Source organism: Orbicella faveolata, unplaced genomic scaffold (assembly GCF_042242905.1).
Source record: "Orbicella faveolata isolate gen_17 unplaced genomic scaffold, um_ofav_v1 contig_14, whole genome shotgun sequence".
Lineage (NCBI taxonomy): Eukaryota > Metazoa > Cnidaria > Anthozoa > Scleractinia > Merulinidae > Orbicella > Orbicella faveolata.
The window spans coordinates 13,974,436-13,999,125 of NW_028301541.1; the positions used below are offsets into that span (position 1 = coordinate 13,974,436).

General features: G+C 39.3%; 1 protein-coding gene and 1 pseudogene across 1 annotated transcript; both read left to right on the forward strand.

Moving 5' to 3' along the window:
- The first annotated feature begins 1,763 nt into the window (after positions 1–1,763).
- Positions 1,764–6,794, forward strand: LOC149114107 (uncharacterized; annotated as a pseudogene).
- Positions 6,795–11,582: 4,788 nt separating this feature from the next.
- On the forward strand, positions 11,583–17,788 carry LOC149114108 (uncharacterized). Its single transcript, XM_089286720.1, has 3 exons — positions 11,583–11,758; positions 12,368–12,736; positions 17,059–17,788. Exons 1-3 carry the CDS (start codon positions 11,642–11,644, stop codon positions 17,410–17,412), a joined length of 840 nt encoding a protein of 279 aa, XP_089142846.1. The 5' UTR covers positions 11,583–11,641; the 3' UTR covers positions 17,413–17,788.
- The last annotated feature ends 6,902 nt before the right edge of the window (positions 17,789–24,690 follow it).

Consider the following 24,690-nt stretch of genomic DNA (forward strand, 5'->3'; position numbering starts at 1 on the left):
ACTATTCATTTAGACAAGTCTCTATTTCAAAACGCGATGCGTTTAATTTACCGTGTAATTTCGTCACCTATAGTTTCGTCTGGGACTCAGAGGATCGTTTGTGCTCGAAATAGTCAGATGGCTTCCAGCTTATCCCAAATTCTTGTCTTATGCAGTACCTTGACAGTTTCAATCTTTCCACTAGAGATAGAGAAGAATACACAGGTCATGAAAATCTCTAGGTTTTTACAGTTGCGGCGAACCCGAGATCGAAGAAATCTTCAATGGCTCCCCGGTTTTAGCTTCGCACAGATCAGCCCACTTCTTTGGTCTTTTTCTCGTTTCTGGTAGAGTTTCATCGAGATAGAGGTATTGAATGAAGAGGAATACTCTATTTTACGCATCCTGTATTGCTGCAGCCTCCAACAACATATCTTGCTTGCATTCTGCGACGATTTTTGACACATACTATCGCATGTTAAATTTTATGTAATTAAAATTAGGGAGGGCCATATTGTAAACTACTGGGCAACCAGTAAATTATATTACCCTCGTTAAATAAAGTCTTATTAATATTATTATTATTATTATTATTATTATTGTTATTATTATTACTGCATGTTCGCATACATTCTTCTCAGAAACAAAGTATTGTTATTCCCGAAGTGACGTCAAAAGCCAACTCGTCCCATTCTCCGCTATTCCTCGGTCGTGAACATGGAAAAGGGTAAGTTTACAAACTTAAAAAATTCATAGAAAATTAACGAAAATAGCCACAACGATTTTTTTTCGAAGTGGTGATCAGGAGAAAAAGGAAACTTATAGAAGCGAAAAAAAATTTTGGGGGTTAGTGGCACTTTAATCAATGTACTGTAATTCTATTTTTGTTTGTGTGTTTGTGGGGCAAATCATCAAAGCGTTTCGCTGCTAGGTATCTCAGTTCTGTATTTTAATATCTTTGGAATTAAGTTTAAAAGTCCAAGACGTTGTAATAGTTTTTGAGAATAAATTTTAACCGTAGTGGACAATTCAATTCCTACCTGTTTCTTTGAACTGACATTGTATCCCTATACATCTATTTTAAATTGTTTGATGATTTGGCTGTCCACCAATTCTCTCCTAGTCTTCTTAATCCGGTCGCAGAAAATAGAATATTAAGAGGTCATGTCAGCCAAGTTAAAAATTTAAGAAACTGGTTTAAATGTTCGGCTGCATAATAATGATTTTTTAATTAAGCACAGTTGGTCAGCGGAATTCGGAAAAACTACTGCATTAAAATTCCTGATTCTCAATATCAATTTTACACACGTTCAATTTGAAATAAATAACCCAATTCATGCCCAAATAAAGATCCACTTGCCACTTAAGATAATGGCAAGCCTCGTTATGTAGACCAAACGGTATAATCTAAACTTATCTTCTTTTACTGTAACTCTTGAATTACGGATTACTCAAAGTCCCTCCGAATGAAGGAGACAGGAGGTAACTCCGCATGCGTGTTGACAGCTTATGTTAGCTCAAGACTAAGCCTGCTGGTGGTTATGTCATTAGAGGTCTCCTTATGTCTTACTCTGTTTCAAATCTCCTTACTTGGTTATAATCTCTGTTTTGAGAAATAGCGTCTTATCTAGGGTGACTGGCATGAAATTACATTCCATGACATTAGAAGACGCGTCTTAAAGGCTGAACACATACCATCACAGAACCAGTTATAAAACGAGTTCATACCGCACAGACGAGACGTTCTACTGTTATATAGTGTTGATCGTTTTAACTCTTCAAGCATGGCACAGTTTGTGTATTTTACTATTTTGTTTATGTTTTGTGGAACAGGGGCCTCAGTGGAAACCACTACCAGCCCTCAACAACAAAATAGCGGCGATACGAAAGACTTATTTGAGGTACAAAATAGCAATTGTCTCTTTCATCGACAATCCATTAATTGAATATGAGTTGTAAAAATTGTATTCTTATTTCAATGATTTACGGTATATAACTTTCAGTTGAGTCCGCCTGGAATTGAAGCAAAACGCGCATGGCGTCTGGTCCCAAATGGAGGCCAAAATCCTTAACTAAATTGTTAATAAATCATTGTTGTTACTCTTAGTAAGAGTCGGCTTCACAAACGAACAAAGATCATTGTTATGTAAGAATCAGTGGAAAAGATTTGACCCGATTAAGAGGGCGCAGGGTGACACTATGATGTCTGATATAGATATCAAGACTTGAAACTACTATTGAAGTTTCCAGAACGTGACCATTGTCTCTAAATTGAGAAGATGTGTCTGAAAGAAAATACGAGAAGACCACGAGCGAAATAACAGACACGTTGACACTAACATAATTATAGTAAGAAAATAAGCTTAACTAATACTGCCATAGCAGTAAGAGACAAAAAAGGTGATTTTCTCGCAGTATCTAAATGGCATCACGATATGTATCGAAATAAGAAACATAGTTTTATGTTTTTACACTTTTATTTTTGCTAGCTAAATGCTTATTTTTTTCTCCTTAGAAATCCATATCTACACACGGATTTCCGGGTATTCCAGGATCCAATGGCATGCCGGGAATGCCTGGCATTCCTGGACCGCAAGGACCGCAGGGAAGAGATGGAGCTAAGGGACAGACTGGTGACAAGGGGACGCGAAGAATGCTGGGATAAAAGGGAGAAAAAGGAAATGAAGGGCCTCGTGGGAAGAGCGGACCGCCAGGAATGATAGGAACAAAAGGAGCGCGGGGAACTGTGGGCGATAAAGGATTAAAAGGCGATAAGGGAGAGAAAGGAGAAAGCGTGACAAGTCCTTGTAGTGCAGTGCCACAAAGCAACTGGAAACAATGTGGGTGGAAAAATCTCAATGATGATCGAGATGGCGGTAAGATCAAGGTAAGAGAGAAATGTTCGATTGAGAATGGTTATGAGCAAAGTAACTTATATCACATCATGTAAGTTTGAATTCAGATTTGTGTAGGTTTCATTTGCATGGATTGGAATCAGAATTTTATCATGCAGTGTTTGCGTAGATATGCTGTAAATTAAGATGCCTCCTTATAGTATAGGTCGTGATAGCGTGAGATATAATGGCTATCAACTGGAGTATTTTGTCAACTGCTCTCACATCGGGTTGATGAACGTGATGTCATATCTGTTAGATACAATGAGAAATGGATTGGCGACTTGCGTACTCGAGTACTGAGCATGTATTCTCATTTAGTATTTTATTATTACTTGGAAAGACAAATCTTGTTGCTCCACCTTGCACACCATGAGTCCATAGATTAGCAGTGAGAGCATACAACTGTTATCTAAGTGAACTTGGATCATCGATTCGACTCCTTCTGAGGTCTCAGAACTAAAATATTTGGTTCTATGTTAATTTTAAGTATAGTTTCTTCCATTTAGTGGAATAAGAGTTGGGTAGGTGGTGCTTGTATATGTTGTTTTTCATGTTCGGAAAGAAGACTTAGGATACAAGGTATGGGGCTCCTCATGCGCACCTTTGGCTCGCAGGAGCTCCGGTCCAAACATTCAAAGAGCTTTTGAAATTTAGTAATTAGTGAAATTTTTGCCTGTTTGGGTGGGTGTAATATTCGAAGAGAAATTGCCTTTCAAAAACTGCAAAATTTCTCGGTGGAAATGTAAAAGGGCTAATGAGCTCATACTTTCTTTGTAAAAGTTTGAGTTTTTAAACCCGCGTCACATAAAAAGAATCCGATACATCAGGTTCAAATCCCTTGGGGCAGTTAGTTAATCGTGCTGTACCCTTTCAATATTCAGAATTAATGTTTTTGTAGCTTCATCAGAAACTGTATCGCTTATGCTTATGAGGCGAATATTGTAAACAAAGATTCTCCATAGGTGCGCCATGGTAGCTAGCCTAGGTATACCGCTTTACATACCATGAGTCAATAGTCAGTGGTGAGAGTCTAACTGATATCTGGTCATAGTTCATCGATTGAACTTTTTTCTGTGAATCAAAACTGAAATATCATTTTCTGGGTAAATTCAGCGGGGCAAAGTTCCACAATTAAATTTTGTCGGCGCGGCGCAGCTTCGATTGTTTAGTTGGGTGAAAGCTGAGTACTAGGTATTATTAGACGGTGCTTGCCTTTTTCTTTTTTGGAAGGAAGGGAGATAAGATTTGATTTCATGGACACTTGGTAAGGGCTCTGCGTTGAGCTGAGTTTGAGGAAACTTTAGAATTGAGGTGATGGAGATTTATGTTTCATCGAAACATACATACATACATACATACATACATACATACATACATACATACATACATACTTTATTGACTTTCCCTTTAGAGGCTTTCAAAGACAATACAATAATAATTTAAAACTACTTAAAAACTCTAAGATTCATTAAGATTAATTAACTAGAATTAGGAATCTATAAAATCCTTAATAAGTTTACGTTTAAGATAAAACTTAAAAGCAGATACTTTCTCGAGAGTTTTTAGAGAGCTATCCATGGAGTTCCAGATACTGACTGTTCTGTAGTAGAACGTTCTCTGACCGCTGGCAGACTTAAAAAGAGGAATGTTCAGCATTTGTGAACTTCTTGTGGCACGTCCGCTTATTTCTCCTCGCTTACTGAACTGGGAAGACAGATACTCCGGCACGCGAGATGTTAGACATTTGTAGGCCATGATAGCGCTCCTGAAATATAACTGAGTCGCGACTGGTAGCCATTTAAGCTCTTTTAAAACTGGTGTGATGTGATCATATTTGTGTGTACTGGTCGCAATTCGAGCGGCAAAGTTCTGAATACCTTGTAATTTATTTATATTACTTTTTGATGTATTCGCCCACACGTTCGAACAATAAAAAAGTTTACTAAAAACTAAAGTATTTATAATAGTTAGTAGGGTGCATTTGTCAAAAACATGCTTTGTGCGGCTTATTTGACCGAGACAAGACATACAGGAGGAGACAGTTTTGGTAATGTGTTCGTCATAGGTCAGGTTCTTGTCCAAAATCACCCCAAGATCTTTAGCGGTGTGCTCCGGTACGAGTTCTCTTCCCATGAAGGTGAGGCTGGGAGTGTCCAGTCTGGAATGCATTTGCCTGCTGCCAAACACCATGAGTTTAGTTTTGCTTGGGTTCAACAATAAATGGTTGTTGGAACACCATTGGCCTATTCTATGCAAATCAACTCTTAAGTCAGCAAAGGCGTTTACAGTATCTTTCATTTTGAAGGATATAACTAGCTTAGTGTCGTCCACGTAACTCTGGACGCTGCAATTCTGTGGTGCTGAAGAAAGATCATTTGTGTAAATGCTAAATAAAAGTGGTCCCAGTATACTTCCCTGCGGAACGCCACAGACTATGGGCAAGGGCTCTGACAATGTTGAATGGATTCGAACCACTTGTCGTCTATCATTAAGGTAGCTACCAAACCACTGGATAACTGGGTCTGAGGCGCCTACATCTCGCAACTTCAAAATTAGGGTTTCGTGGTTGACGCTGTCGAATGCCTTACTCATGTCTAAGAGCACTACCGAAGTCAACATCTTCTGGTCTATCGCTTTAAGAATAGTGTCGGTTGTTTCTATGACAGATGTTTCGGTTGAGTGCCATTTTTTGTTGCCGCTTTGGGTCTTTGTTAACCTGTCGTTTAAATGCAAGTAAGAAGTGAATTGATTATGTACGACCTTTTCACACACTTTTGATAAAACTGGTAGAAGAGAAATTGGTCTGTTGTTATTTGCCAGTTCGTGGTTTCCACCTTTATGGAGAGGTGTCACTTCAGCTAATTTCCAAGCTGTAGGAAATTTGCATGTTTCAATAGAAGTGTTGATAATAGACGTAATTACTGGAAGAATCGGGTTTAGGCAGTCCTTCAAAACACGAACAGAAATCTTGTCGATCCCTGGGGCTTTGTTTGATGGCATTGATGATATTATGCGTTCAATCTCGCCACTGCTTACGAAACGTGGGTAAGCCCGATTAAAGAGATTTCATGGTGTTTGATCTCGTCTAACCTTTTTTGTATGGTATGAGGGAGGTAATAAAGACAGGTGGTAGAGGTGGTAGTTTTTCGTGATTCCACGGAAGTGTTACAACTAGTGACTGCTAAGTTTTGTTCTTCTTCATGTGTAAAACATAACAACAAAATCATATGGTGACGGTGTTGTCGTTGTTGTTGTTGACATTTTAGTGTTACGAAATGCACTGGACAGATAACTGAACGCTTTTCAAGAGGCCAGTACTCCCAAAACGCCACACAGATTGACTCACCTTTCTAGATTTAAGGGTAGGATTTTTACACCACGGTCGACACTTTCTCCCACGGAGTCAACAACTAATGATTGGTATTCAGTTAATTTCAGTTGACGATACAAATTAAATAAATCTGATATATTTTATTGATATGAGGTCTGAGTTGCTTTACCTTCTTTTGTTCCAGGACTGCTCGTTCAACAAGCTGCAGTCTGATACAGCGATCAAAGTCTCATTCCAGGGAAACATGAGAGTCCGGGGTACTTCTTACAAGTGCAACTGGTGGTTATTCAAGTTTAATGGTAACGAATGCGGTGGACCAATGACAATCGAAGCTGTTGTGTACAACGGTTGGCCATCATCTGCTGGGGATCGCAATCTGCTTCATCATCGATCATTTGAGGGATACTGTGAAAACATCCCACAGGGCACGGTTAGAGTGGAATTATGGGTAGGACAATGTCCTGGCTATACGGGTGACGCTTACACTGGATGGCGATCAGTGTCCCGGATAATGATCGAGGAAGTGTCTAGGCCCCAGTCCTAATTAATCTGTTCTCATTACTGGGATCATCGCTGCTTTAGCATTTTTGTGTGTTTTTAGTGCACGAGTAGAAAGAAGGCTATAAATGTGATCAATCTAGCATTAACATTTTGATAAATAGAAAATCTAGAAATTTCATTAAGCTTAATTACTTCGCTTTTTTTAAATTAATGCTTAAAAATAACTTTATTACACAGCACTTGCATGTAAAACCACTATAAGATACTCATTAAGAAAGTCAAATGCAGGTTCCAATTCAACAAAACTGATTTTTCTCGGAATAATTACTACTCTACTGATAGCAGTGACATTGCAGTTATGACTTATGAGTGTTTAGTTTTTTTGCTGTCAGTACCATGTTACCGTATAAGTACTTAAAAAACAAATTTCCCTGTAATTGTTATTTTCGTCATTTACAGGACTAGGATGTGTGTAATAAGACACGAAAGTTGTCAACCACAGTATTATAGCACAATAAATATTGCAAACGTTGGTCGGTAAAACTTTATAACTTACTGTACTGTGTCTATGAAAATAGCTTTAAAAGCAGCACTGCGTTTGAAACTGTGAACTTTTTCCCCTATATTCTTTTTTTTTTTAATCTATATTCTGAAGTATCAGTTTTAAGTATTGTACAATAAGCAATGTTTTGATAAACAAATCATCCTACAAGCATTTGCCTGAGTGAGAATATACAGTGCATTTGCGTCAATAAATACGAGTACAGAGAACCCAAAAAAGACTTAATCGTGTCAACGGAATTGGTTTTATTAATTACTTAATTCAGTGATGTCGTGGTAGGTATATATCATTTAATCGTTACGCTCCCATTGATTCCTATTTGCAGTTTACTAAACACAGCTGTCCTTTTTCTTTAGAACCAAACCTGATTTTTCAGTTTCTATTTACATTTTGCTATTTGCGGGGTAAATCTAAAGAGAAAATGTGGTGCTGGTGGCCTGTGGTGATTGAATTTTAAAGACTGAGCCAGGGTGATAGCATGGTGAGGTTCAACTGTATCTCTTTTGTAATTCTTTACATTTTTCCTGCCACTATTTACAGTTCCGGAATCCACTGAAACAGAGACAATTGAAACTTAGTTAAGAACAAAACAACAAACCAGCAGACAACCGTACCATTGTCAGCAATAACCTGGACCCGTACAAAAGCGTTCTTCTGTTAGTTATCTTTTCAAAAAGATTTTATCACTTCTAAAAACACAACAAAGCTTTAGAGTGTTTTTCCGTTCTGAAAATTTTTCTTCTGTTTCCGTTAAAACACAAAAAAGGTGAGAAATACTCTGTTAAATCACCACAGTCTCTTTCACCAATAACGTAACCACCATCGTGAACCATCTTGCATGATCTTTTCATTTTGCATGATTTTTTCTTTGTGCGAACATCCCATGGAAATGGCTCTTGTTTTGGGTCAACACATCAAATTTCAGACATCTCATGAATCAGTCGTATCTTTAAATATATTCTTCCTGTGTTGCGTCTCTCCCTTTTTCTGTGGCAGAAAATTAAGAACCTAATTCTAGTTACACGTTAGAACTTCTAGGAAAACAAGGGGATTAAATTTTTAATACTCGCTGCAGTCATATGTTACGTTTCATTAGTACCCACTTCCCTCGGTATACACTATTTAACAGATCTCAATTGCATTGTGCTAAGAATTCCTAATTCCATTTGTCAGTTTATTTTTATTTTCAAATTAATCTTTTCATTTGATTTTTCAATCAGTTGTGGTTACACCACTATCGGCAAATATAATTTACTCCTGGTAAAATCATCCAGGGTTTCAATTTTCTTACACGTAGCGAGGAATTTCAAGGCAGTGAATTTTCTAGATTCCACAATTTTTTCGAGGGATCGAGAAATGCTTATGCTTCGCTCCCTCATTTTGTAAATATTAACATTGTAACGGTGCCATTTAGTTTTCGTCTTGTAATGTTTTCTTTAGTCAATTAAATTATCAACCGACTGGTAAAAAGAACCTGAAAAAAATATTATCATTATACACGTGCATTGCGCCTGACAAAAAGTTCATTACCAGATCACGCTCAGTGTGGACACTGTCCAAAACTTGACTTTGTTAATTATTGGTGGGTTTATCTGAGGAAACCAGGTTTAGAAGAAGCCGTGTTACAGGGAGCTATTTTAGACAGGGAAATCGAAGGTTTTGCCCTGGACATGTCATTCATTTTACATGCAACTGATTTATATCTGAATAAATTTAAATGCTTAGGCGCGCGGCGACTGAATGCGATCATTATTTCCCCAACCAAGACCCTTGAAGTGTTGTAGTGGCGTCTAGTTTTGCCAGATAAACCGACTAATGAGAAGTCGAGTTTTGGACAATCCACGTGTGGTGCATGATCTTCAGGCGCACCGTGCGTGTGTGTAAGATCAGTGAACATAACTTTTTTAAAAAATAGGCTGAGAGTGGTCAACTTTCAAAGTATGCGTCGAAAATTTTGATTTTTTATTGGATGTCAACTGATTGATACGTGGCCTGTACATTATGGCAAAGCGCCACCTTTATCATCCTTCTTAGTCACCATGATTGAAGCTAAGCGTCGGGGCAAAGTTAGAACAACAAATTAGCAAATCGCAAATATCTCTCCGTCAATCTTGTTTATTAATCATCCGAGAGACTTAGGCCCGTTCATACTACGCTGGAGAAATTTGAAAACGGAGTTTTAACTCCGAAAACGCATCAAATCAGTGTCAAATGTTTTCCGTGGACACTACGCAGGAGAAATTTGAAAACAATCAGCGGCGGCAGAAAAGCCTGATTTCACTTGAGGGTTAGGGATAATGACATGATTATTAGGACGTCATCGTTTTCGAAAACCTCCGTTTTCAAAATATAATCTGTACGATAAGCGGTAACCGTATGGCCCCCAAAATATAACTTAGGCAATAGCATATGCATTTAGGTGTTCCTTGCAACGTCCGTTTCCAGCATGTTTCAGTAAATTATTCACTTCCATCTTTCATGGGAAGTTAAACTAAGGCACGTTTAATGTGCTATATATGCTGTTCAATGTTAGGTGTGATTATTCAGAGAAGAAGCTTCAGCTAGAGACGAAACGAGTCGGAACAAATAAACGAAAAGTTACAACAACAGCAAGTGTTCCTTTGTGTTACTCACTAGCCTCCGTTCAAAAATAAAGAAAACTGAAACGCAAAGCAAGCGTTTTTAAATTCCTCCGATTTGAAGAGCGTTTTCGAACAGCCCCGTTTTCGTGACCGATTAGTGTGAACGATGTAGGTCTAGCCGTAGAAATAAAGCTTCCTTTTCAAATTTTACCAGCGTAGTGTGGACGGGGCTTTACCCAACCAGAAATATTTACCCTTTTGTATCCCAAGGTGTGTATCGTAAACTCCAATAACGGTAAATAAAACCCGGATAATTTTGTTACCGGAAAACCGAACTGTTCATTTACCTCAATAAGCTTTCACGAGGTAAAATCGGTTTCACGTGAATAACTCGTTGAGGAACTAAATTTGTTCAATACTTGACTGTTAATTTTAGTTTGTCTTGTGTTAGCCTCGTGATCATCCATGGCTGTCCAGCAGTCAAGGTCACTCGACACCGATATGTTTTAGCCTTGTACTTAGTTTTGTTGTTCGTTTTGTCTCAGATTCTCTCGGTGTAAACAATTGTTCTTACGATAACCTTGTTTCGGCAGTCTTGCTGACCTTGATTTAATTAACCTCCACGAAAGTTTAAAGTATAGCTAGATTTCGTATAAGAAATATCTTTTAAAATCATTTTTATTGGCTCACCATCTGATTCATTTGTTTTCGTCCCTTTGGTGTGTCTGGTCTTTGCCTAAGTACGTTAAGCCAGAGAGATCTGTTTGGCCCGCACGGTCAGTAATCCCAGCAAACATGTGTATAGTTTAGGTATTTAGCTGGAAACCTTCGAGCAGCTGGTATTCAGCAGAATCAGACATTAGAAGTTGTGGTAAACGGCAGAGCTTCAACGAAGAAAAGCCAATAAAGCCCTCAACACAAGAGACTCTCAGTACCTCTTTTCGCAAGTTGTCGCAAGTGGGTTGTTCGTCCATTAACTATCGAACAAACTCAATTTCCCGTTTAAGATTTGGCTTTTTCCAAGGTAAAAACGCGTTTGGTTCTTTAAGAAACTGCGATACATAAAATAAATTCTTATCGTTATAACTAATGACGAAGGGTTCTTTTTGTTCTCAACGACCTACGGAAAAAATTATCCAGTATATATATGATCGCATGTATTACGTGTTGCGCGGAAACTGATAGCTTTCGTAACAGTAGCATGACTAGCTTGTGAAAGATCAATTGGCGCATGAGTCGGACAAGAAAACTTGAGGGTAGTGGGGTAGGGGTTGAAGCGTTCTCCTCCTTTCTCGGGTCTCTGTTTTGTTCTGTTTGTCACTCATTCTCGTTCCCAGAGTCTCTCTCGCTCCAAGATTCCAGGCTCCTCCCGGACTCTCTCGGAAAACAAGCGACTGCTTCGTTGGCTAAAGCTCATATTAATCCAAACATCAGTGTATAGTTGAACCCATACACAAGGACTTCCTTTATTTGAGTTAAACGGGACGTGCCGTTGAATATACATTCTGGAATGGGCGTGTTCAACTATTGCTATCACCTTTGACCCTCTCGTTACTTTTTGATCTCAAAGTACGTGCTTTGGTATTTTTCCAGTTTGTTGTTTTCTCGGAGATAACAGCCCTAAAATAGTAACTGGGCTCACTGGCGTTAAATTACTTTCCATGTTATTAACGGAAACGTCTTTAAGACTGAGCGCATACCATCACGGAACCAGTTACGAAACAAGGTCATACCACACAGACGTGAAGTTCTACTCTTATAAAGTGTTGATCTTTTTTACTCTTTAAGCATGGCACAGTTTGTGTATTTTGCTGCTTTGCTGGTGCTGTGTGGAACAGGGGACTCACTGGAAACCACTACCAGCCCTCAACAACAAAATACTGGCGATGCCAAGGACTTATGTGAGGTACAAAGTTGAATATCAATTGCTCGTTTAACAAAAATCAATCTGTTAAACATGAGATGTAAAGTTAGTTTGTATGATTTATAGTATTTCTCATTTCTATCAGCTCAGCTCGGATTGAAGCGAAAAGGCTTAAGTTTCTAGTCCCAAATCGAGGCTGAACTCTGAGATAAGTTAGACAAAGCGATATCAGAATGTTTGCTTTCTAAGTCATAGTAAATTCTCTCAAGGAATGTTAATGATGTCCGTGTTGCTCTCAGTAAGAGTCGGCTTCATAAACGAGCAAACATTGTTATGCAAGAATTAGAGGAGCATATTTGATCTGATTAAGAAATAGATATCAAGAACGAGTATATTGTTTAAAAAATTGACAGGATTTTATCTTGTCAAAGCAGGCCCGCAAGGTCACAATCAAGTCCACTAACAGACACGCTGACACTAACAGTACGGTAATAACAAGTAACTGATTCTCTAATACAGTGAAAGACAAAACTGCAGGTTGCTTTTCATGCCACTATGTCTATCGACATAAGAAACATGTTGTTCTCGTGTTGTTTAAGTTTCACACTGTGTTTCTTAATCTAATAAATGCATTTGTTGCTTTCTTCTTAGAAATCCACATCCTTCCATGGATTTCCGGGTATTCCAGGATCCAATGGCATGCCGGGAATGCCTGGCATTCCGGGCCCCCAAGGGCCGCAGGGAAGAGATGGAGTTAAAGGACAGAGTGGTGACAAGGGATCGCTAGGAATGATGGGACCAAAGGGAAGGAAAGGAAATGAAGGACCTCGTGGAAAGAGCGGACCGCCAGGAATAATGGGAATAAAAGGAGCGCGCGGAACTGTGGGCGATCAAGGAATAAAAGGCGATAAGGGAGAGAAAGGAGAAAGCGTGACAAGTCCGTCTAGTACAGTGCCACAAACCAACTGGAAACAATGTGCGTGGAAAGCTAGTGATGGTCGAGATAGCGGTAAGATCAAGGTAAGAGAGAAATGTTCTGATCACTAATGGTTATGGGCAAGCTAATCAATATTACTTTACTTTTGTCACCTAATGTAAGTTAAACTTCAAATTCAGAATCCGACAAGGATTTATGTGACTGGAAATCAGAAGTTTATTATCCAAAGGTTGAGTACATATATGTTGTTATCAACCGTAGTATTTTGTTAACTGGTTGCACATCATGGTGACGAAAGTGATATTACATCTTTTTGATAATAAGACGTGGAGTGGTGACTTGGGTACTCGAGTACTGAGCATGCATTCTTATTTCTTAAGACAAGTGTGACATAAGAATCTTTGTTGCGAAGTCCACATACTACGTCAGGGTGAATCGTCGAAAACTCAGAACCTTCATATCATAATAGAAACACTATTCCAGTCCAAAATTAAGTCGAAGCCCAGCTTAATTAACTTCGGAAACAGTATTGAAGGTCCCTTTTGAGGAGATTTCATCGCATTTGATAACGCCTAATTTTTCTTTTTAACATAATAGCCACAAATTTTAGAAGTGCTATTTTTTCGTGATTCCACGGAGGTGTCACAACTAGTGCCTGCTAAGTTCTGTTCTTCTCTTTTGAACACATAAAGTAAGCAATGTAAAATAGTTTGAGTGAACGTAATATGAACTTTGTGTCAAATCAGGAGCCATAATCGGGAACGAAGACATTAAGCGCGCGCCATTTCAAGTACTGGGGTTGTCCCCATGATATGGGACAATAATTCTATTTTTAGAACAAATTGCGCCATCACCTGCTGCACACGCGCGTACATGCTGCGAGGATTTTTGCGGATGTCGCGCGGGGGAAATGGCGTCCGAAATTCCCGAAATTTTTCATGTTTTTGGCCCACAACTCAACGCGTTTACGTCTGTTGTAATTTTGCTCAAGTATTTTCGTCGTAAGCTGCTCCAGTCTGAGTGAAGTAAGACAGTGTCGAATTTAGGTATGTTCCGCTGTAAGCTTATATATATCGCTGAGCAAGTTGTGTTCCGACGGATGCTTCTTTTACATGAGCTGTACATTACTCCACTTTAAATTTCACATATGTTGAAGATTAACAGCTTTTCCATTACACAGCAAAAAACTAGCTGGATATATTTAGGTATAGCAGAGCTTCAGGACTTCATAGTTTCTTAGCTTCTCTTGCCACACGCTTGCGAGGAATTTGTCAGTCTATCGCGACCGAAAAGTAAAAGAAAATAATTGCTAGTTTGAGTTTCGGTTGAATTGTAAGCAACGCTTGATGTTTCATCAAGGCCCAATAACTTTACGGCCGTAGATACTGCTCAGTTTTATTCGTGTAAAAATCCAGTAAATTCTCTGTTGTCGATGAATGAGAGCGCCCGTCGATGCGTGTTTTGTACAGTCAGTAAACATGACAAATTGTACTTCCGCCGCGCTTTCGTGTGAAAGCGTACATCGAACTCAAACAATAGCTCTATAGTTTTTAAATATGTTTAAGATTGATAAATGTTTGAGAACATATTAAAAGCTTAACTGAAAATATGTGAATAAAGCAGAAATAATCAGCAAAGTTACGATGACGCTTTCTTTAATCAACTTGGAATATTACGATTTCGATTTTGTTGATCGAGTTATCAAAACTCCTTGTCTATTTTCATTTTCGCAGTGTAAAACTTCACTATGCTTATGTTGAAGAAACACAAATGATGTTAGTAGCCTTTTTTGCTTTCGTGAAATTTGTTGCAGCATCTCAGCACAAAAGATAACGAAAGAAATCTTTGTCAAGATTTGTTGACAATTGAAAACACCGACTCGGACTTGAAAGTGCACGAGCTGCACTATGCAAATGAGCTAATTGTACGCGTCAGACTTTCCTTTCAAAAACTTTTGCAAACTCACCAAACAAGCAGAAACAATAAGAAACCACCAAAACAGGTTTTGGTTATGATTAACCATTGTCTGAGAAACTCACAAATTAACTCGATACCAGAGTAGAGAGTTTTCTTGCTATATTCTAAAGTCAGAACAAACGCAAAAACATACGCGTAATCTTACAACTAGCGTGAGCAGATCTGTACGGGTCCGCAAATGATCCCAGGACCGTAAATGATCCCCAAATTGGACCGCAAAGGATCCCGGAGCGCAAATGATCCCCGATAGGGACCGCAAATGATCCCGAGTGAAAAATAACGAATGGCATGGATGGTGGGATGGTGTGGATAGGGAATTGACGTACGTGAATACCGATGTTTTTATTAAAGCCATCTTATAATTATAATGGCTTACAACTTGCTTTTTTTCCCCATACTTTCGACTAAATTTTGTCGCTTACTACGATGTTATGAATATCACCACTCAATCATCAAAACACGACTTGGCTTGCATTTCTTTGCAATTCTCGGTAAAATTATGATCAGTGCAACATACGCTACATATCCTCCTTTGTTAAACTTTGATATCGGTGTTATAGTTAAATCACATTTTATCAGCGATTAACGCCACTCGTCTAAAGTTTTAAACTAAAATCTAACCATGAAGCAACTATTAAGGAAGACGCTGTCACCTGAGTAGACCCACAAGCCTACAACGCTTCCTCACTGTATAAAAACACCTAGTGTGTAGCACTGGAGATTTGAACAAATTTATTTTGTAATTTTTCCTTGGTCGTATTTTGGCTTTAATTCCTCGGAAATGACTACTTGAGTATTCTAAGAAGCCAAAATTCCAAGCTATAGTTATGAAGTTCAGCTTCATGGCCAAGCAAGGCCAAGGCTTGCGCTTCGTTTTGACAAGTTAGCTGTTTGATAGATATTTGATACTATCGCCACCGGAATTTCGAGAATGTTTACAAGTATGTGTTTTTCTAAGACTTCTAATTCAATATATCGTCTTCACGTGACGTGTTTTTATCCTCATCAGGCATAAGAGGCGGTATATTTATATCTGTTTACAATTAGCGTGCTTCGTTTGGAAACCAGAGCATTTTGAATTTCAGGGTTATGAAGATTGCGTGACACAAGGCTACGATCGAGTTTGTTGAAAAATATATACTTATGTCATGATTTTGAGCCTTTTTAGAAGTTAGAGCATTAGGAAAAGTGTTTATGTAAATGCTTGTTTGTTTAGAACTGATAATCAGTCGCCTGGAAAGCCAAAGTAAGGTCCAGATGTTTACACTATATTCCGGCCGCCATATTGGTGTACCACGGATGTATACCAACATGGCGTTTTCTTACTGGGCTCTGTAAATTTCTGGAAAACATTCACGACGAATTTCTGAAGTTTGGGGAAACGCACAGGCCTAACACTTGGAGAAGTGTCTTATTTAATTATCTTCTATAGCGTACATCACAATTTCTTAGCTTTTTCCTTTGGTTGGTTTTTGATTTATTATTACTATTTTTTTTTTTTTGCGTGACAGTGAAAACGATCTGAACCTTTCGAAGAACAAAACAGCAACTGTGGAATGTATATATATTTTTTGTAAAATGATAAAAAGTGTTTTTAGTTCATAATTTTTGTATATGTTCTCACCTTCCTCTGATATAAATCCATGCCATTCCTTATTTTTTGATCGGGATCATTTGCGGTCCGGGATCATTTGCCGTTCAATTTGGGGATCATTTGCGGTCCGGGATCATTTGCGGTCCTGGGATCATTTGCGGACCCGTACAGATCTTATTATTCATTCCCAGCGCGAGGTTGAAGTCTTGTTTTCGACCCTGAAAAACCCACCTTTTCCGTTAGCTCAGAGCATAAAACTACATATAAGCGCCCTGGTTCGTATTCCCTGCCTTATTCCCTGCCATAGCTGTGAAAAATACGCAAGAGAATCTCTCAACTCTCACTATTTGATCACGCAACGTGACAACATCCACGCGAGAGCCCCTGACATGTGCGTGAATCCGCGCGGATATATGACGTCAGGATGGCGCAATTTGTTCTAAAAATAGAAAAATTGTCCCATATCATAGGTGCGCGCGAATCCCGAGACTTACGGTCCCCTCCCCCGATTATGGCTCCTGGTCAAATATAACACCATAACGATATAGCGACGGTGGTCCTACTGTTGAAATTTTAGTGTAACGGAATGTACTGCACAGATAACCGAACGCTTTTTAAGAGGCCAGTCCTCCCAAGAACTCACCCAGATTGACTTACTCCTCTAGATTTTTTAAGGGAAGCTCCTTACACCACGCTTGACACTTTCTCCCACGAAGCCAACAACTTATGACCGGTATGCAGTTAATCCCAGTTAATGATACAAATGTGGTCAATGTGATATAATTTATTGATATGAAGACTGACTTAAGCTTATTTTACTTCCGTTTGTTCCAGGACTGCTCGTTTAATAAGTTGAAGTCTGATACAGCGATCAAAGTCTTATTCCAGGGAAATATCAGAGTCCTAGCTTCTACAAAATGTAACCGGTGGTTCTTCAAGTTTAATGGTAACGAGTGCAGTGGACCGATGACAATCGAAGCTGTTGTGTACAATGCTTGGCCATCTGGGAATCCCAATCTGCTTCATCATCGATCATTTGAGGGATATTGTGAAAACATCCCACAGGGTACGGTTAGAGTGGAATTATGGGTAGGAAAGTGTCTTGGCTATACTTTGGGTAACGCAGAAACAGGATGGAATTCGGTGTCCCGGATAATGATCGAGGAAGTGTCTAGGCCCCAGTCTTAATTAATTAGTTCTTTTTCTCGAGATTGTCGCTGCTTATGCTTATGTAAAGTTATTGTAGTGAGAACTGAAATCTTTGTCTGTTTTTAGTGAAACTGTTTTAGCCCTACGAATGGCTAAAAATAAGGCCATAAATGCATGTGATCAGTGTGGCATAAACATTTTCTAAATTACAAAATCAACAAAAATTCACGAAATGCATGTAATCTACTTTGCACATGCACTTTACGTAATAATCATGGGAAACTAATTTTATTACATAGCTCTTGCATGTAATACCTTTAATATAAATTTAAGTTAAGCAAGTTAAATGCATTTAAAAATTGAGTAAATGTAGTCAGGAGATGACATAATCGATAAAAGTGCCGTTTTTTTGTCACTGACTTGTATATTTTAGCAAGACGTTTCGGTTAACTCTTAAGCCTTCATCAGTTGAAAACCGCTTGATGTTACTTGCGATTTAAAAACTTTTTATAATTGAAACATTGCGCGTGCACTTAAAATTCTCTCGAGTCACGCGCATACAGCACGCGCAACGTTTCAATTTTAGAAAGTTTTCGAATCGCGCCTAACATCAAGCGGTTTTCAACTGATGAAGGCTTAAGAGCTTCTGCCTGAGAGACCGGGGCAGACTTGGAAATGAAGATCGGCCGATTTCGCTTAAAATTGGTACACAAAGTCGTTATGTGGACTTATGCAATATGCCAAAGTTTTAGGTTCAACGACCCTTTTTTAGCCGAGTTTTGGATATCAGCCCCTCAGGGGTCCCCAGAGGCTGACTTTCAGTGTAATTTTGGCCAGTTTTCAATCTCTCTTTTAGCAACATGCAATTGATTTCAGACAAAAGCAAAACCATATTTGTAATGCACTATTCTTAGGCGTTTATGGGTGAAAACATTAGCTCACGGGAATTTTTCGTTAGCCCGTGGCTGTTATCACAATTTCGTCCTATTTGAGGCACATGGGAAGCAACCGGCAATGGCCTGTTTTTCAGACCGCATATTTTCCATGCCCATATTTTATATCGTGAAATCTTAGTATCCCTGCAAAGTTCAGCCCTTAGTTTAGCAATATCAAGAAAAAAAAATACTAAGGTTGAGGCTTTTTTACGAAGAAAAAAATTACAAGAAAATAACTAACCAGGGGCCCGTTTCTCGAAAGTCCAGGAAACTTTTCGCGCCCGTAAAGAGATTTTTAGTTCATTTGTATCTAAAAATGGAGAGGCGTATACGCCTGAAACTTCTTGTATGTAGAGAACCTCTGTTCATATTAAGAATATGTGAATAAAACAGCTCTGTAATCGTAAGGTTCGAGATTTTGCTATGGCTTTCCGGGCCCGAAAAGTTTCCGGGGCTTTCGAGAAACGGGCCCCAGGCCACTTTCGGTTAAAGTTTGAACAAAGTGTGTCTGTAAAAATTAGCCATTTAATTTCGATTAATACCTTTTTTTCTTCTAAGTCATGAATTAGAGACTCTGAAGTTAATTGTAACCGAAGAGACTTACCGTTAATCAAAATTTTTTATGTGATTTTTTAGGACCGATCAGATTTTGGTTCGGCAACGGTTATAAATTTTGTGGTAGAAGTCTTGAAAATTACAGATAATGGAGTCACTGTGAAAAAAACATATATATACCTCACAATCCATCTCTTGCCGGTTAATCACAATGCACCATTGCATCTTTTTTGGTCCAAACTGCAATACTAAGTTTATTCAACCCGTTCAACGAAACAAGTCTGTGGCCCCGAGTAATGAAGCGCTAATTAAATCAGGAAATAAGCCGCCAAGCTTTGTGATCCCATTTCGTATCATAACCCACCTGTCAGGGAGTTCTCTTCTGAAGAAAACAACTTATCAATCACTCTAACTGCAATTACAACGTCTCTCGTAACACTACTTTAAAATCGTTTGAACCTTAAGAAAATTTCGAATATAATTATAGCTAATTGTCTAATACAAAATGCAGTCTCGCTCTTCGAGTCTATATGCAAAGTGTCTGGATAAATTCACTTACTATAAACGTTTACCTGGCTTCAGGTTTAGAGGCATGCCCCTTTCTTATAATCCCTTACAGGTGAAGCAACGTTAAAAACCTTAGCCTCAGCGATAAATTGGTCGTGAGTGCGTTGTTGCGAGTACTGAAAATTCAGGTTGATTCATACGGTACATGGCAACGCTACGACACGCCAACTTATCTGTAGTTTACTGGCTATGATTGACTTGGAATTCACTTTTTTTCTCGTCTAGAATCGTCTCCTCGATACTGCAGAGAATGATTAGGTATAAAACTTGCTTGAGAACCTGAAGAACAAATGGATATGCTACTGAATATTTATTCATACCCAGTCCCCCAGTGCAAACGGCCTAGGTATTATAAATTGAGGACGTCCAAGACGGTCCGTTTCCCCCGCCAAGTCGCTGATTGTCTGACCAAATTACCAGAAAATTACTTATTGGCACACTTTCCCTTTCTCTATCGGGATTTTCCTTTTGTTGCTTTCTCAGTCAGTACAGATCCAGACTAAATCGGTGTACTGCGTATATCCAAAGATAAGACAGGGTAGGAGTGGATTTCTCTCTTCAAAAACTACTGCTCATGGCACCCCTAGCTGTAGAATTGCTGGCCCTTAACTCCGATTTCCATAGTAAGAAGCGATAATCCCCGGGATGACCAGTATGCTTGTTGAGGTGGTAAGGTAAGTCGTCACAAGGCCCAGTACCTCATACCTGCTGGAGCTTAAATTGGTTATTGCTCTTCTTCCCTGAACAGGATGATAATCACCGACTCCCACATTTATATATCTGGGTGGAGAGACGCATTGTGAACGAAAATTGCCTTTCCCAAGATGACATGGCAGCGCCCTAGTAACCAGGAGCGCTCGATCCGGAGTCCAGCCCGCTAACCATTAGGTCACGACCGTGCTATGCGCTGCGTTACTACGTTACAGGTTTACTTCAGTCTGTCGTATATTGATGAAATGCAACCGCAAAATGAATATATGGCCAGCACGAGGACATTTTGCCGGCTGGATTGTTTATTTACAAAAAAAGAAACTATCTGCGATCAGTTAATTAAACTTATTAAATCTATTCATTCTGTAAGTGAATTTGTTTCATTTGAGTGTGCTTCAAAGGCAGAGAGGCGAAAGGTCTGGCTATTGCAATTTAGTCTCCTGGAAAACTACATGTAGAAACATGAGTATACGGTGTCCCTTTTGGAAAGAAGATGACATATGCGGGGCATGAGAACACACATATAAGATAGGGGTTCTGGCACAGTGGGTAGCAAGAGGACAACAACCGTCCGAAAAAAGCCCCCCAGTTCCTTCTCCTCAGACTAAAGCTTCGGAGAAGGAACTGGGGGGCTTTTTTCAGACGGTTGTTGTCCTCTTGCTACCCACTGTGTCCAGAACCCCTATCTTATATGTGTGTGTGTGTGTGTGTGTGTGTGTGTGTGTGCGTGTGTACTGTGCCAGAAATGAGTGTGCGTGCGAGAGAGCAGAGCCAGAACTGTGTGTGTAACGCAACAGCAAAGCGAAAAAGCCGGTCCATCGTCCGTAAACAATATGCGCGGATGTGTCCTTCACTAGTATATACAAAAGTGTGCCAAAAAATTTTTCCTATTGGAGAAGTGCATGCTCAGTGTATACTGCGCCGACATGACTGCCTGTGGACTTTCCGAGGCTATCCAAAATCTCCCTCCAGAGCTTCGTGAGATGATCCTCAAGGAGTACATCGCGATAAAAATTAAGGAAAAAAATGAAATAGGGTGGGAGAAGGTACACAAGAATATTTTAAAACTGCCTTTCTGCCAATACAGGGAGCAGATTGTGCCGATGGTTATTTGTTTCGAATATCCGGACTGTTATTTCGATGAGTGTTGTTTCCCCTGTTTCGAAAAGGAGGGAACTGTTCATAAAGCAACGCTAAGCCAGCCGATAATACCTCTCGTAGAAGCCACCCCTGAGTACAAGAATTTTTTAAAAGTATGCTCTGGGGATGGTTATGATTGGCACGAGTGGTTCCTTTTTGGCCGGGAGCGTTAGCGAAAAAGGCGGCGACGGTATAACCTCCGGTCGAATTTACATTTAAAAATCCACGGCTTCATTTGCATATCATAAAAACATGCTTGTCAGTGTTCACTTGATTGCGTTTCTTGTGAAGGAATATTTCACGCCTGAGTGGCAGAGACACGTGCGTGATATAACACGCGAAGTTGTTGATTGCTTTCATGACGCGCTTCCGGTTGTTTGAGGCCTTCAGACAACAGTTTCCTGTTGCGAATTCCTGATGGCTTCAGTAAAAGCTGGTTGCATTCCTGATGGCTTCAGTTGAAGCCATCAGGAATTTTGAAAGCCATCAGGAATGTTGAAGCCAAGAGGAATTTTACAGACAGATTTCTATTTTTTGTCCACAGTTTGTTAGAATACGGTATTTATTCTCGGCCTGGTCAAAAAAATAGCACGTTTCGCTTTTTTTCGAGGAAAAATTGGGCACGAAACGCGGTAGAACAAAGAGATTCTACTAGAGCGATAAAAAGAAACAGCTGATCAGGGGGTTTTCCCTTTTTCGCACTTGACTGCGTCTTGTGAGTAACCTTCTCGAAAGTTCAAGGCTATTTTTGTGTCATGACAAATATCACAATCACCTGTTTTTGGTAAGACTAAGAGAAAGTTTTGTGTTTTTTCGCTCAAAATTTAGTTCAAACCTGCTGTTTAATCCGCAAGTTTTTTTCTATATTCTTCCCGAACCTGGTCCCGAACCTGGTTTCTTATTTTTTCGATATCTGGCTGGATTGGACTTGTCTGTATTCGCGCAAAGTTCGAGCGCAAAGTCTCTTTAAGCTGGCGATATTTCTGCATTTCACGTGTGATCAGTTGAAACTCCGTGTCAGAAACCCGATTATCATTAAGAGCCTGTGAGACAGAGCATTTTATCGAGTCACGTTTTGCAATAGCCAGAGAGTGGATTCTCGAGTGCTTATTGACTTTGCGTTCAAGCTTCTTGTTGACAACGGACAGGCCAGTGGAAACTGCGCCAGATAAAGTGGCTATCCCGGCAACAGGCGCGCCGACAACAATCCCAACACCAGTGAGTGATGTTGCAACAGCCCCAGAAGACAGAGCTGCGGTGACAGCGCCAAGGCCAACCACGGAATAGTGAAGCGCTTTCCGGGCTTTTTTGTATTTTTTCAACACAGGCCTGTAATGCTCGACCTCAGCAGATATTTCTTTTTCAATTCTGCTTATCTCGGTTAGCCGGAAATTCTCGGCATTTGTCATTTCGGGAAGGCTTGGATATATTCTTCCTTCATTCTCGGCAGGCGGCGCGCTTGGTGGCAACAGATTTGCCGAAGACATTGCGTATATATATTGAAATTTAATTTAACTCTAATTCAAAAAGAAGAGGGAAGCCCTTGAAATCAAAGAGTTCGCCATTTTCATCTTTCACGCTAATGTTGATGCTATTTATGGACTGGTCTGTAGAGCAGTCTCGCAAAACCTGTTGCGGAGAACCCAGGTAGATCACCTTTTCATAAGGCTTACCTTTCACATAAAACGTGGCTAATACATCTGATCTTTTGCCATTGAACAGATTCCGTTCTGTATCGATTAAATCACAACGAATAAAATATGTCGTTGGAGATGAAAGCTTTTTTACGAGTGTTTTAGTGGTAAACTCTGGCTTAACACCAAGAAAATTCGCTAAATTTGCGTCAAGAACAACTCTCTTGAACCCTTTATTTACGATTTGAAGCATGCCACGAGGTTCATTCATTTTAGTTTCTATATCATAACCGATTTTGGTGAACATGCTGTCTATTTTTTCTGCCAAACTTTCTAAAGTGTAATGCCCTGGTAAGAAAATTGCGGTGGCAGAGCCAGTCAAGGTTGCTGTTCCTCTTTTTTTCAAAGTGTCCCAGCTGTTGTACAAACTGCAAGAAATGATTTCATGAAATGCACTTTCGGTAACGGTTTTTCAAAATATATTGTCTCGCCATTCTGTTGCGTGACAATAGTGAGAACAACCATTTTATATTCAACAAATAAAATTGTGTTCAAATAAACTCTAATTCAAAAAGAAGAGGCAAGCCCTTGAAATCAAAGAGTTCGCCATTTTCATCTTTCACGCTAATGGTGATGCTATTTATGAACTCATCTGTAGAGCAGTTTCGCAAAACCTGTTGCGGAGAAGTCTGGTAGCTTACTTTTTCATAAGGCTTCCCTTTCACATCAAAAGAGGCCAAGATATCTGACCTTTTGCCATTGAACAGATTCTTTTGTTTGTCGATCAAGTCGCAATGAATGAAATATGACGTTGGAGATCTAAGCCTTTTTACGAAGGTTATAAACTTCAGCTTTCGCCCAATACCGAGCAAACCGGCTAAATCCCGATCAAGTTCTATCGGTCTTAACCCAGAATATTTGATTACAAGCTGGCCAAGAGGTTGGTTAATTGCTGTTTCCAGCTTATAGTTATATTTGGCGAACAGATTGGCTATTTCTTGAGCAATTTTTTCTAAACTGTAATGACCTGGGAGTAATTGACCAACAGGCAAAGTGGTATCTTTGCCTTTATCATCTCCCAAGGTGGCCGAACCTTCTCTTTTCAAATTGTCCCAGCTGTTGTATAAACTGCACGAAATGAGTTTCATGAAATCGACTCTAGGTATCGGTTCTTCAAAATAGATGGTCTCGCCGTTCTGTTGCGTGACAATAGTGCGAACAACCATTTTTATATTCAACAAATAAACTTGTGTTCAAATAATATGGCAAATATGTGGAATGATATCCGTCAAGATCCCTGGTTCGATGATCCCAAGTTTTTGAAAAAAGAAGGTACTGCAAAGAAAAAGGCATGGACAAACTTTTTAAATCGCTTTCCAAAAGCGGACAAAAGCAGGTTCATTTCACAAGCAACGATCGATGAGAAAAAACAAGAAGATCTGTTAGACCTTATAACCGCGCTTTTAAAATTTAACTGTTTGCTTAGCACTACCGTCGGAACGCAGTGCCCATTCCAAAGCAGTCATTGATGATTCTTTTCTTACTGTAGACATCACATCACTTGATCAACACAAACTGTATTATTGCACCATCAGTGGTAGCCATTGACAAATCTCCGATGACGTAATGGTCTTAATCTTTGTAGAATTTTCTTCGGGATATGTATGGGCATGAGCGATATGAATGACACGATAATAACACTATTAACAACAGCTTTCTTTCTTAAAAGTCATGATTAAATTTAATTGGTGTTTTCCATGAGTAAAGGGCTAGCA